This window comes from Hypanus sabinus, chromosome 6, assembly GCF_030144855.1.
Source record: "Hypanus sabinus isolate sHypSab1 chromosome 6, sHypSab1.hap1, whole genome shotgun sequence".
Lineage (NCBI taxonomy): Eukaryota > Metazoa > Chordata > Chondrichthyes > Myliobatiformes > Dasyatidae > Hypanus > Hypanus sabinus.
The window spans coordinates 147,258,851-147,272,678 of NC_082711.1; the positions used below are offsets into that span (position 1 = coordinate 147,258,851).

General features: G+C 41.4%; 1 protein-coding gene across 6 annotated transcripts in view; it reads right to left on the reverse strand.

Moving 5' to 3' along the window:
* LOC132395942 (peripheral-type benzodiazepine receptor-associated protein 1) overlaps positions 1 to 13,828 on the reverse strand; it is a 312,337-nt gene that overhangs the window by 37,501 nt on the left and 261,008 nt on the right. For 5 of the 6 annotated variants that reach the window (XR_009512792.1, XM_059973159.1, XM_059973160.1 and 2 more), the window contains exons 20-21: positions 10,596 to 10,769; positions 980 to 2,245 (exon numbers count right to left, since the gene is read on the reverse strand). Coding sequence is in view for 5 of the 6 variants with exons in the window: in XM_059973159.1 (XP_059829142.1) it covers positions 980 to 2,245; positions 10,596 to 10,769 (1,440 nt within the window). In the remaining variant the exon portion in view is untranslated. The remainder of the gene's footprint in view (positions 1 to 979; positions 2,246 to 10,595; positions 10,770 to 13,828) is intronic. The other variant, XM_059973163.1, reaches the window with a different exon arrangement.

Consider the following 13,828-nt stretch of genomic DNA (forward strand, 5'->3'; position numbering starts at 1 on the left):
CAGCAGGTGTTTGACAAAAGGTTATCACATCAGGTAGAAAGTTAGAGGACTGGGAGTAGTTAATTCACATGGATGGAAGCTTACTAGTAGAAAAGAGAGTTGGGATTTTCAGAATGTCAAGGTATAACTATGGACACAAGAAGGGCATCAAGATTGGATTTCAGCTACTTACAATCTACACAAATAACATAGAAGAAGAAAAGATTAAATATTTTATAGTCAAGTTGTGAGGAAGACGAGGAATAGAACTAACGTAACTGATGAGAAGTGCTTTAGATTAGCCAAATCTACAGGGATTAAATTCACGAAAGACCAACTTGTGTAGCAGCTCAGATATGCAATAAAACAAAAAAAAAGGGAAACAATGGTATGTCAGGCAGTTTTTGGAAAGCAAAATAGCTAATATTCCAGGTGTGGAACCCTTCATTGTATGTACTCATGTCAGTGTGAAATATAAAAAAGTAAGGTTACAAATGCTCCGATTCCATACCATACAGATATAGTACAGAGAATCAGGTTTCCAACAGTGAGGAGAACCAATAGAGGAGAACCACGTTGTCTGTAAGGATGGTGCAAAGGGACTGATATTTCATAAGACAGCTATGAAATGCCACTTAAATTTGAATTCAATTTCTGCTTTTCATCATTACAAAGGTTTTACAGTATAAAATCATGCAATGATTTGAATGAGTACCTTGAGATTTTGCTTCGTGTTCTGATAAATTCAAAAGACGCACTGCATCCAAGGTCAAAATAATCAATGATTAATAATTTGGCAACACTCTCAGCTTGACTGAAGGGCTAAGTTTTGTTTTAACTTTTAGTTTAGCTTATCAGTTAATGACTAAGAGAACATGTGTGCTGTTTCCAACTGCCAACTAAAAATGAAGATGTACATCACTGATATAAAGCATGAGGCACACTGACAGGCACAAGAACAAAAACCACGTAGTAAATAAACAGTGAGATAAACACACACCCATGTAAATGCTGAATCCACAAACTCTGTCTTTGCCCTTGCCCTCGTTCTGCCCAATTCATGAGACTCCATATTCCAAGCCTCCAACTTTTTCTCATCTTTAATTTTTCCTTTTAGTCTCCCTCGGTCATGATGTAGCAGACACCTAGGAAAAACAGCTTTATCTTTTCTTTTATGACGATGAGGACATTTAGTGCCACCAGAGTTTGAATCAAAAACATTAGCTTCATCTGATACGTGTCTTTGTCCATTTGACTGAGTAGAGTCACACTGGCTGCAATGCCTATTCTCATTTTCATTGTGTTTCAAGCCACCATGTAACCAATCTGATCTCCTTTGGTCCAGGTGAATAACATTTGAACAGAAATGTAAGTTAGGAGATAATATTTCTTCTTCCTCCTCAGTATCATATTCTATGTCTATTTCTAGTTGTTTGTGTGACACTTGGTACCTCCTGTTGTAACGAGGGCTTCCAGTATCTGGTACATTCAGCCCTTCAGGAGTTGTAGACCTAATCTGCGTCCGAGGTTGCCTTTGTAATATGGTTGTTGGATCATCTACTGTCACAGCTAAGATATCTCTGTGGCTTTCCTCTGATTGTGATTTCTCTACAGTGGTTTCAAAGTCACAGTCATCGACAATGCTTTTGTGTGTGCATTCTGAAGTCTTCCTTTTCAAACTGTGGGACCTAATACATCCTTTGGAATATCTATGATGAAATCTGGAACTGGCCTCTTCGCAACATTCTTTCCTTCTGAAGTTGCTCTTAGTGTGGTGGGTGTGCTTTTCACCTGGCTCTCGCCTGTTGCTCTGATCACATGTATACATTAAGCTTTTCTCCAAGTCCATGAACTTTAGGTCATTTTGAGCAACATTATAACCTTTGGCATCCTGCACTAGATTTTTGCTGTTACACAGATTGATTTTGGAGACTTGTTTTTCTTTCACTTCTTGACTTTTGGTATCAACAGTTGAGTTTTGGTCTCTTAATTTGTTGTCATGAGAACTTGTTTGCATACAGTTAAATATCTGATCCTCTACCTGTACTTCCTCCTGGTGGTTAGAGACCTCTCTTCCTTGTTCTTGATTTCTAGTGCTGTCTTGCTTTCTGCTGTAAATGGTCTCTTTGTCTTTGTCCTCCTCCTCCTCTTCCTCCTCTGTTAGCTCAGGAATGCTGAATAGTTTCTTACTGCAATGTTTCTGCAAAGGAAGTTCTAGAATTTTCTCCATAAACTCCTCATCGCTATCAGTTTCATACTGTTCAGGCTGTTGAGACATGGTTAACACGTACAGTGGTTGAGTGCATGCGAGGAAGGGGAGGGGAGGGAGAAAGAAAGAAAAAAGTAAAGGTGAAAATTGAAACAAGATCAACTTAAAGCACAGCAAAGCAACAGAAATGCAAAGAGCAGCTCAAGGTAAAGCACCCAAAATTATAACAATGTAAGAAATAGCCTCGAATACAAGCACTTGCATACCTCATATAATCATAATCTAAAATAGTCAGCGACTTCAATAATGATGACAAAAAAGGCTGTAAATACTGGAGGAATTCAGCGTGTCAGGTAGTATCTGTAAGAGGGGAAATGGGCAAAAGTCATTTTAGTTCAACACCTTTCTGGTCTTGACCTGAAGAATCAATTGTCCATTTCCTTCCACAGCTGTAGCCTGACCTGTGGAGTTCCTCCAGCATCTGAGTGGTTTAGAGAATGATTTCTTCACTACAGGCAGTGAAATTGAACTGAATTGCTGATGATTAAGTGCTTGTAATTTTCAAAACTTTAAACCTTTTGGTTTACAAATATTTGAAGAGTTATTTTTAAATTTCAAAGCATTCTTTAATTGTGGAAGTTCATGCAAAATAAAATAAGTTGTTAAATAATTTGTTTCCAGTCCTTTCTTAGGATTCAGTTTCAGGTTGTCACTAGAAAGGCCAGCATTGCCCATCCCCAAATGCTCTTGAGAAGACAGTACAGCTGAATAGAGTAATAGGGTTTACACCGAATGACAACAAATGGCAGCTGCCATTCTTCTAAGTTAAGTTGCAGAGTGACTTGGAAAAGAAGGGGAACTTGCGGGTGGTGGTGTTATGGGCACCGGTTGCCCCTGTCCTTTTTGATGGTAAAGTTCACAAGTTTTACAGCTGCTGTAGTAGGAATGACTAAATACAGTGTGTCTTGATCGTTGTACCCACTGTGCATTGGTGATGAATGTATGTGGATGGGTGCTGATCAAGCAGGCTGCATTGTACTAGATGATGTCAAGCTTTCTGAGAGGTGAGGAAGTCAAAGTACAATTGTATATGGCCTTGCTGGAACCTGGTGTATTGGGTTTAGCTTTGGCTGTATTCCATCATAAAGACTGACTTGGTAGAACCACTGCAGACAGAGATGCGAGAATACTGAAGGACATAGGTACCAGGCTAGGTTTGCAGCAGATAGTGGGTGAACTAACATCAGGGATATACTTAATTGGCATTGCCCTCACCTATCTATCTGTGACAGATGCACATGTCCATAACCATATTAGTAGAATAACCACTGCCCGGTTCTTGTGGAGACGAAGTTTCGTCCTAACTCTGGGATACCGTTCATTGTAATGTGTGGTATTCCAAAGGGCTCTACGGAACAATCTCAGACACAGCTAGCTGTTAAAAACTGGGCATCCATGTCATACCGTAAGACATCATCAGAAATATACACCACAGTCTAACTTTTTGCCTGGCATAGCCCTTATCCTGTTATTTTTTTTTAAACCAAGAGTACCAACTCTAATCCATTGTGGAGTGCAGAAGGAGCAGCCTGAAAATGATAAGGTGGCAGCCTACCAAAACTGCAGTATTTATTTATTTATTTATTTATTCATTCATTTATTGATTAATTGATTGGTTGAGATACAGCATGGAAGGACCCTTCCGGCCCTTGGATTGTGGGCGGAAACCCACGTGGTCATGGGGATAATGTACAAACTTCTTACAGGCAGAGGTGGGAATTGAACCTTGCTTGCTAGTCCTGGAAAGCTACCATGTACTACTGTGTCTCAGCCGTGGGGAGTATCCTTCAGTACATTTGCTCAAACTGTTCTGAATAATTTCCAATCACTAGATTACAGTACTTATATTGAATCACTGTGAGATGTTCAACGATTCTCATTATTTTATGCCATCAGCAAATAAAGTGAGGACAACCTGCTTAATATTTTAACTCTATCTATACGCAGCTTTTACGAATTTCCTTTAGTACAGTATGATATAAAATACTAAATTTAAAACATCTCTGGTTCTTAATACTTTAGGTAAAAAACTGACAAAAGATCTTCAGAAATGGCAGCATTGGAGTGACTCTCAGAATGCAATCACGAACAATTATTGCTAAAAGTGACCCATTGATACAGCATACACTGATTTAAAGCATCACCTTCGGGACAGCAGCTAACAATCTCACATAATAAGGAAAAAATACTGCTCAATTATTTGGAAATCTTTTGTATTATAAGTGGATAAACAAGGCCTGGTCAGGATCTACTTGTAGGACCAAATGAATGCTTGTAAAGGGAAATTCCATTCATAAAAGCACAAGAGATTCAATATCCCACTTGTATACTGTTTCTATCTTCATATCTGCTTTCAAAATTTATTAAAATTTTGTATTTTGTGAAAATTTTACAAAACCAGCAGATCAATGATAGTTACAACTGCAATATTAGTCCTTACATCAATTGTAATAGATCAACCATAGAAGTGAAACTTAATAATTACTAACTAAACACACCCGCAGCTAATGGGTTTATTTAAGCTGAATTATCTTGATATACAGGATATATAAAATATAAAAAGTTATGAGAGGAATACATAAGATACTTAGAGTCTGTTTCCCATAGTCGCTAGGTGCTTTTTAGACTTATTCTATCAATCCAGTTCAGGTATGGGGGAGACAGTCAGAGCAGTGGTGTGCTCCGTATGCAGTATGTGGGAAGTCAGGGTCAACACAGTTGTCCCTGATGACCACACCTGCAAAAGGTGCATCCAGCTGCAGCTCCTATCAGCCCGAGTTAGGGAGTTGGAGCGGGAGCTGGATGAACTACGGATCATTCGGGAGGCAGAGGCAGAGATAGATAGGAGTTATCAGGAGGTAGTCACACCAAAAATCCAAGAAGTAGGCAGATGAGTGACGGTCCAGAGAGGCAGGGGGAGCAGGCAGAGAGAGCAGAGCACACCTGCGGCCATTCCCATTAACAATAAGTATACCGTACTGGATACTGTTGATAGGGATGACCTACCAGGAATGAGTTGTAGTGGTCCTGCCTCTGGCACAGAGGTTGAACCCACAACTAGGAAGGGGAGGAGGGAAGAGAAGAGAGCAATAGTTTTAGGAGATTCTATAGTCAGGGGGGCAGATAGGAGATTTTGTGGGGCAGATCGGGAGGGTGCCAGGGTCCGGAACATCTCAGATCGGGTGCAGGCTATTCTTGAGAACGAGGGCATGAACCCAGATGTAGTGGTCCATGTAGGGACCAATGATGTAGGTAAGGTGAGTGAGGGGGTCCTGCTTAGAGAGTTCAGGGAGTTAGGAGTGAAGCTGAAAGGCAGGACCTCCAGGGTGACAATCTCGGGATTGCTACCTGTGCCACGTGCAAGTGAGGCGAAGAATAGAATGATTATGCACATTAATACGAGGCTGAGAGCATGGTGCAGGAAGGAAGGGTTCAGGTTTTTGGATAATTGGTCTTTGTTCCAGGGACGTTGGGATCTGTTTCGAAGGGACGGTCTACTTCTGAACTGGAGGGGTACTAACATTCTTGCAGGAATGTTTGCCAGTGCTGCTTGGGGGGGTTTAAACTAGATGTGCAGGGGGCAGGGATCGAGTACGAGAGAAGATGATATGATGAAGGATAAGGGACAGGTGGGGAATACACGTTTCCCAAATATTAATTGTGTAAAGGAGAAAGGTGAGACAGAACATGTGTTGGAAAAGTTACATGTACAGAGGGTTGGTCAGAAGGAGCATGGGGTTAAATGTGTAGAAGGTTTGGTTGATCTTGAGAAGGTCATCAAAATTCAAGGTGCAATTAGCCCGATGGAAGTTCAAGGAGCTGGGTTAGGTACAATAGACAGTGTTTTAAGCAAAGAGAGGAGGAATGGGCTAAGAATTCTATACTTGAATGCGCGTAGTGTCAGAAATAAGACAGATGAGCTTGAAGCTCAGATGAAAATGGGGAACTACGATATTGTTGGGATAACGGAGACATGGCTGCAAGGGGATCAGGCCTGGGAATTGAGTGAACCAGGGTATACGTGCTATCGTAGAGACAGAAATATGGGAAGAGGGGGTGGGGGGGCCTTGCTGGTGAGGAATGAGATTCAGTCCTTAGCAAGGGGTGACTTAGGAACAGGGGAAGTAGAGTCTGTGTGGATTGAGCTGAGGAACAGAAAGGGTAAAAAGACCCTAATGGGTGTTGTGTACAGGCCCCCAAACAGTAGCATGGATTTTGGGTACAAGTTGATTAGGGAGTTAACATTGGCATATGCTAAAGGTAATGCAGTCGTTATGGGAGATTTCAACATGCAGGTGAACTGGAAGAATCAGATAGGTGCTGGACCCCAGGATAGGGAGTTTGTGGAGTGTCTAAGGGATGTATTTTTGGAACAGCTTGTGCTTGAGCCAACCAGGAACGCGGTTATTTTGGACTTGGTGATGTGTAATGAACAGGAATTGATAAGTGATCTTGAAGTAAAGGAGCCATTAGGAAGTAGTGATCATAACATGATAAGTTTTTATCTACAATTTGAGAGGGATAAGGGCAGATCAGAGGTGTCAGTGTTGTAATTAAATAAAGGAGACTACAGAGCCATGAGGGAAGAGCTGGCCAAAGTTAAATGGGCGGATGCCCTGGCAGGAAAGACAGTGGATCAGCAGTGGCAGATATTCTTGGGGCTAATACAAAGGATGCAAAAGCAGTTCATTCCAATGAGAAGGAAGGATTCAAAGAGGGGGAAGGGGCCACAGTGGTTGACAAAGGAAGTCAGAGATTGTATAGCATTAAAGAAAAAGAAATATGACAGGGCTAAGATGAGTGGGAATACAGATGATTGGGAAAGTTTTAAGGAACAGCAGATCTTAACTAAAAAAGCAATACGGAGAGAAAAAATCAGGTATGAGCTCAGTCTAGCCAGGAATATAAAAGGGGATAGCAAAAGCTTTTTTAGCTATGTGAAGAGAAAGAAGATAGTTAAGAACAATGTTGGCCCCTTGAAGAATGAATTGGAAGAAATTGTTATGGGAAACAGGGAAATGGCAACAGAATTTAATGCGTACTTTAGATCTGTCTTCACCAGGGAGGACACAAGCAATCTCCCAGATGTATGGATGGGCAAGGGTCATAAGATATCAGAGGAATTGAAACAGATTGACATTAGGAAAGAAACTGTGATGAGTAGACTGATAGGACTGAAGGCTAATAAATCCCCGGGTCCAGATGGTCTGCATCCCAGGGTTCTAAAAGAGGTGGCTCAGGAAATTGCGGATGCATTGGTAATCATTTTCCAATGTTCCTTAGATTCAGGATCAGTTCCTGAGGATTGGAGAGTGGCTAATGTTATCCCACTTTTCAAGAAGGGAGGGAAGGAGAAAACGGAGAACTATCGCCCTGTTAGCCTAACGTCAGTCGTGGGGAAGATGCTTGAGTCCATTATTAAGGCCAAAATAGTGGCATATCTTGATGGCAGTAATAGGATTAGGCCGAGCCAGCATGGATTTACCAAGGGCAAATCATGCTTGACTAATCTGTTGGAGTTTTTTGAGGGTGTAACAAGGATGTTAGACGAGGGTAAGCCAGTGGATGTAGTGTACCTAGATTTTCAGAAGGCATTCGATAAGGTGCCACATAGGAGATTGGTGAGTAAAATCAGAGCTCATGGCATTGGGGGCAGGGTTTCAACATGGATAGAAAACTGTTTGGCAGATAGAAAGCAAAGGGTAGCAGTGAATGGGTGTTTCTCGGACTGGCTGGAAGTGACTAGTGGGGTACCACAGGGCTCTGTATTGGGACCACAGCTCTTTACGATTTATGTCAACGATTTAGATGAGGGCATTGAAAACTATATCAGCAAGTTTGCTGACGATACTAAACTGGGTGGCAGTGTGACATGCGAAGAGGACGTTAGGAGAATACAGGGAGACTTGGATAGGCTGGGTGAGTGGGCAGATACTTGGCAGATGTCATTCAATGTGAATAAATGTGAAGTTATCCACTTTGGAAGCAGGAACAAGAGGGCAGAGTATTGTCTGAACGGTGTAGAGTTAGGTAAGGGAGAAATGCAAAGAGACCTAGGAGTCCTAGTTCATCAGTCAATGAAGGTGAATGAGCAAGTGCACCAGGCAGTGAAGAGGGCAAATGGAATGTTGGCCTTTATTACAAGGGGAATTGAGTACAAGAGCAAGGATGTCCTTTTGCATTTGTACAGGGCCCTGGTGAGACCACACCTGGAATATTGTGTACAGTTTTGGTCTCCAGGTTTAAGGAAGGACATTCTGGCAATTGAGGAAGTGCAGCGTAGATTCACTAGGTTGATTCCTGGGATGGCAGGGCTGTCTTACGCAGAGAAATTGGAGAGATTGGGCTTGTACACACTGGAATTGAGGAGATTGAGAGGGGATCTGATTGAAACGTTTAAGATAATTAAAGGATTTGATAGGATTGAAGCAGGAAATATATTCCAGATGTTGGGAGAGTCCAGTACCAGAGGGCATGGATTGAGAATAAGAGGTCAGTTATTTAAAACAGAGTTGAGGAAAAACTTCTTCTCCCAGAGAGTTGTGGAGGTGTGGAATGCACTGCCTTGGAAGACGGTGGTGGCCAATTCTCTGGATGCTTTCAAGAAGGAGCTAGATAGATATCTGATGGATAGGGGAATCAAGGGATATGGGGACAAGGCAGGGACTGAGTATTGATAGTGAATGATCAGCCATGATCTCAGAATGGCGGTGCAGACTCGAGGGGCCGAATGGTCTACTTCTGCACCTATTGTCTCTTGTCTATTGTCTATAGTGGTGTCTAAAACTAGAGGACTCATGCTTAAAGTAAGAGGGAAGAGGTTCAAAGGGAATCTTAAGTTTATACATTACACACTTAAACGTGTAAGGCAAGTGAGACTGGTATAGTCAGGCCGGCCCTACGGCAGACATGACATGTGAGCTGTAGGGCTTATTTCTCTATGTTGTGGAACTCCATAGCTTTATAGGCTTGTGGATCATTACAAACTGTTCTCAAATTTGTCTCTCATGGAGCTATTCCCATCTGTCTCCTTCTTCACTTTAATCACACAACTGATACAAAGCCAAATATGTGGTAAGGGGTTGAAATAGAACCCTGCTCTAACTAGTTATACGAAGTATTTCTTCTCATTACTTCTGTGAATATGTACTGGTTTTGCTGCATTATACAAACTCTCCATAACTCAACATAAAGCCAGTCTTGGTTAATTAATTAGTAAAATCACAGGAAAATCAATGGTTAGGTACACTGTCTATTGTTATTGTCACCATACAAGGAACCTTACTGTTGGCTACAAAACTTGATATTGTGATTTGAACAAAATGCACAGGTTATTGAAATGTGTGCAAAGCAACAACCTACTACATAGGGCCAAAATACATCTATTCATATTACTGTTAAACACACTACCCTGGTAAATTCTCCAATCTCCATCAATTCCTTCATTTGGAAAGTTAATATCACATAATAATTGTTACCTACTGCTTCTTCAATTTTCTCTCATCTTTTCTCCTCCTATCACTGTAATTTGCTTTGAGCATAGGATGCAGTACACCACATTTCTAGAATACCTGGATTAGTTTTAACCCAAATTTCAACAAATAAATTAATGTTATCCACAAGAGATAGAAACACAGCTAGTCACACATTTGTCCTATAAAGAGAGCTCAGCAGTAATGAAATTGAACCCAAGTTGAGTGAAGTTGTTTCAAAAACAAGTAACATGAATGAGACTGTGAGCTGCAATCAAGATCAAGTTCTCATAAGTTAGATTTCTAGCCTAACAAATCTACTGGATTTCATCTGCAAGACCAATCAATTTCACAGAATTAATATACAGCACTATTCTTTCCAGTTTGAATTGCTGAAGACTGATCTGTAGGGAGAGTGAACACCATTATTTCTGTCCATTTAATCCTCAGGGCCAGTAAACACTGCTGCAGATTTAATCCACAGCATAAGTGAACACTATTAGTGCTGTGAGTTAAATTTAAAGAGCCAATGAACACCACTGTTTGTATAGGTTTCAATCAGAGAGACTCTGAATGTGATTGCAATATTTAAAGATATTTCTATGTACTGTATGTGTAACCATGAGTTTGGGTGAGGATAATTACTTCAGGACAGGATGATTCATACATCTTGCTACATCCCAATGGTCTTGAACTCAGATTTATTTATACCAATCTTAGAAGAGATGTCAGAAAAGGAAAGAGAGAAAAATAACAACATATTACTCAGGATAAAAACACATTACACATTTCATCTGAGATCTATTAATTATCTTTGCACGGGCTTTTCTCAAAGAGCAGTAAAAACAATAAATTCATGTCCACACAGATGTTACCTTCAGTGAGTTCTCACTGTTCAAGCTGCATTCTTGTTTCTGCAGCTCTTCATTAGCTTGTGAGTCCGACCCCAGTTCTTCTTCATCTTCTTCCATAATATCCGAAAGATCTGAGCCGCGACTACTGTCAGGGGGGTAATCCTCACTTTCATGATCCTCAGCTTTACCAATATGCTGGAAGTTAAGAAATAAAGAAATATCAATACACAACATGTAGCAAGCTGCATTTAGCTAAGAAATTCACCGAGATAAGTGTGTTTGGGGCTTGGCTTTGGGGGCAGACAACTCATTTCCCACTGCCAGCTTCCCTTTGTCACATTGCATGTCAGTTAAAGAAAGGGCAATATTCATTAATACTGGACCAATATTTTCTTTCTTTTCCCAGACTGATGGTAGGAATGTCTTAACAACAGCTGATGTAAAACCGCTGCACCCATGAAGGGTCATTTGACTGCAGGAAATACACTACCCAATGACATACAATTTGTCCAGAACAAGGATATTAATACTTTTCAATATAATAGTGGGAGGACTGGGGGCCTTGGAGTGTATAGGAGCCAAATAATTTATCAAATTTTCAATGTTGCAAGGAGGAAGTATTATGGTAGAAGTGAAATCTAGCTAGAGTCACTTGATGAGGACGAAGGACATGAGACCCAAAAGCAGCACAGCATTGATTGAATATATGAGGTTAAACTTTCATTACTTTAAGAATTTTGATGCAATGCACAGTAAAACAAACCTCTGGTGCTAATTTATATTTTCCATTATTTATGCAATTTCACTCAATCTCTGCCTGTACCTACATTTCTTGGCATTCAAATATTAGGGAAATTACTTCTACAAGGAACAACCTGCAAAGTCATGCACATCCTTTTCTCAGAACCACTTTAAATATCCTTTTAATGCAAGAAAGGTTACTAATAGCCTGGGTGAAGGATCTAGGCCTGAAACATCAACTGTTTATTCCTCTCCATGTTGCTGCTCGAACTGCTGAGTACCTCCAGTATTATGTGTGCTTTTCCTAACAGCTTACAAGGTGTAAGGCACTGGCTATATTGTTCTTGTCAAAGCATGGCTTCTTACGCATGGGAAACAAAAGTTCCATTACACCAATATACTTGTCTTCTCACTTTCCACAGGAAAGAAAACTAATATCAAAAGACAATTGTTTGGAGATCATCATCACTGAAAACTGAAAATCTGCATCAATACAAACACATGGAAAGGGCAGCCTTTCAAAGGTGAGTTTGAATTGCGTTGACTTTATTACTTACATCCTTCACATCCATGAGGAAAAATCTTTATGTTACATCTCCATTTAAATGTGCAATTTAGAGTAATTTATAATAAATATTATGTACAACAGAATAGTCAATGTAACATAGAAAGACAGTTGTGTCAGCATGAATTAAGCAGTCTGCTGGCCTGGTAGTGTCCCGGAGCCTGTCAGTCCTGGCTTTTATGGTGCAGTACCATTTTCCAGTTGGTAGCAGCTGGAACAATTTATGGTTGGGGAGACTCGGATGCCCAATGATCCTTTGGGCCCTTTTTACACACCTGTCTTTGTAAATGTCCTGAATGGTGGGAAGTTCACTCATATCTACAGATGTGCTGGGCTGTCTGCACTCTCTCTGCAGAGTCCTGCGATTGAGGGAAGTACAGTTCCCATACCAGGCAATGATACAGACAGTCAGGATGCTCTCAATTGTGCCCCTATAGAAAGTTCTTAGGATTTGGGGACACATACCAACCTTCTTCAACCATCTGAGCTGAAAGAGGCGCTGTTGTGTTTAAAGCACTTCACCCTCTCAACCCCAGATCCATTGATGTCAATAGGGGCTAGCCTGTGTCCATTCCTCCTGTAGGCCACAACCAGCACCTTTGTTTTTGCGACATTGAGGGAGAGGTTGTCAGGGTGATGACTTCTTCTCCGTAGGCTGCCTCATTATTATTTGAGTTTAGGCCAATCAGTACGGTGTCATCAGCAAACTTAATTATCAGATTGGAGCTGTAGCACCACAGTCATGGGTATACAGAACGTAAAGGAAGGGGCTTAGTACACAGTCCTGAAGGGCATCTGTGTTGAGGGTTAGAGAGACAGAGGTGAGGGAGCCCACTCTTATCACCTGCCGGCGATCTGACAGGAAGTCCAGGATCCAGGTATACAAGGTTGGGTAAAGGCAGAGGTCTCTGAGCTTCTTGTCGAGCCTGGAAGGAATTGTGGTGCTGAATGCTGAACTGCAGTCCAAGAACAGCGTTCTCACATTAGCATCCCTTTTCTCCATGTGTACAAGGACAGTGTATAGAGCTGTGGCTGTTGTGTCATCTGTCGATCGGTTGTGTTGGCAGGTGAATTGTAGGGGCTTCAGTGTGGGTGGTAGCATGCTGCAGATGTAGTCCTTCACCACCCTCTCAAAACATTTGCTTATTATTAAGGTGAGTACAACAGGATGCCAGTATTTTTAGGTACCAGAACAATGGTGGATGTTTTGAAACAGGAAGGCACTCTACCCTGGGAGAGGGAGAGATTAAAAATGTCTGTAAACACACCTGCCAGCTGTGCTGCGCTCATCCTGAGTACCTGCCCTGGGATGCTGTCTGGTCCCGCAGCCTTGTGACTGTCCACTCTTTGGAAACACCTGCGTACTTCAGCCTCCAAGATGACCAAGGTGCACGTTGCTTTGGTGGCTCTCCTCAAGGAGTTAGTGTTGGTGACATTGAATCGAGTATAAAAAAGATTTAGCTCATCTGGAAGAGAGGCAGCGATGTAAGAAATTCCACTGCGTTTAGCTTTGAAGTCTGTGATGGTGTGCAGACCTTGCCATATGCTGCATGTATTGTTGGTGGAGAGTTGAACATGGATCTTGTCCCGTATTGTTGTTTCACTGCCTTGTTGACTTTCGCAGATCGTAGCTGCATCTCTTGAGTTCCTGCTGATTACTGGCAATGTAAGCTCTCTGTTGCGTGTTAAGTGCTGCTCATACAGAACTGTTGATCCAGGGTTTCCGGTTTGGATAGATCCAGACCAATTTCTGGGGACAACATCCTCAATGCACTTCCAGATGAAATTTGTGAACCCATCTGTGAATTCGGAGATATCCCCTTCATGGAAAACATTCCAGTCAACGTCAAAGTAGTCCTGCAACATGGAGACTGATTGATCAGACCAATAATGGACTGTTTTAACAATGGCCACCTCTTGTTTCAACTTTGGCAGCAACAAGATGAAG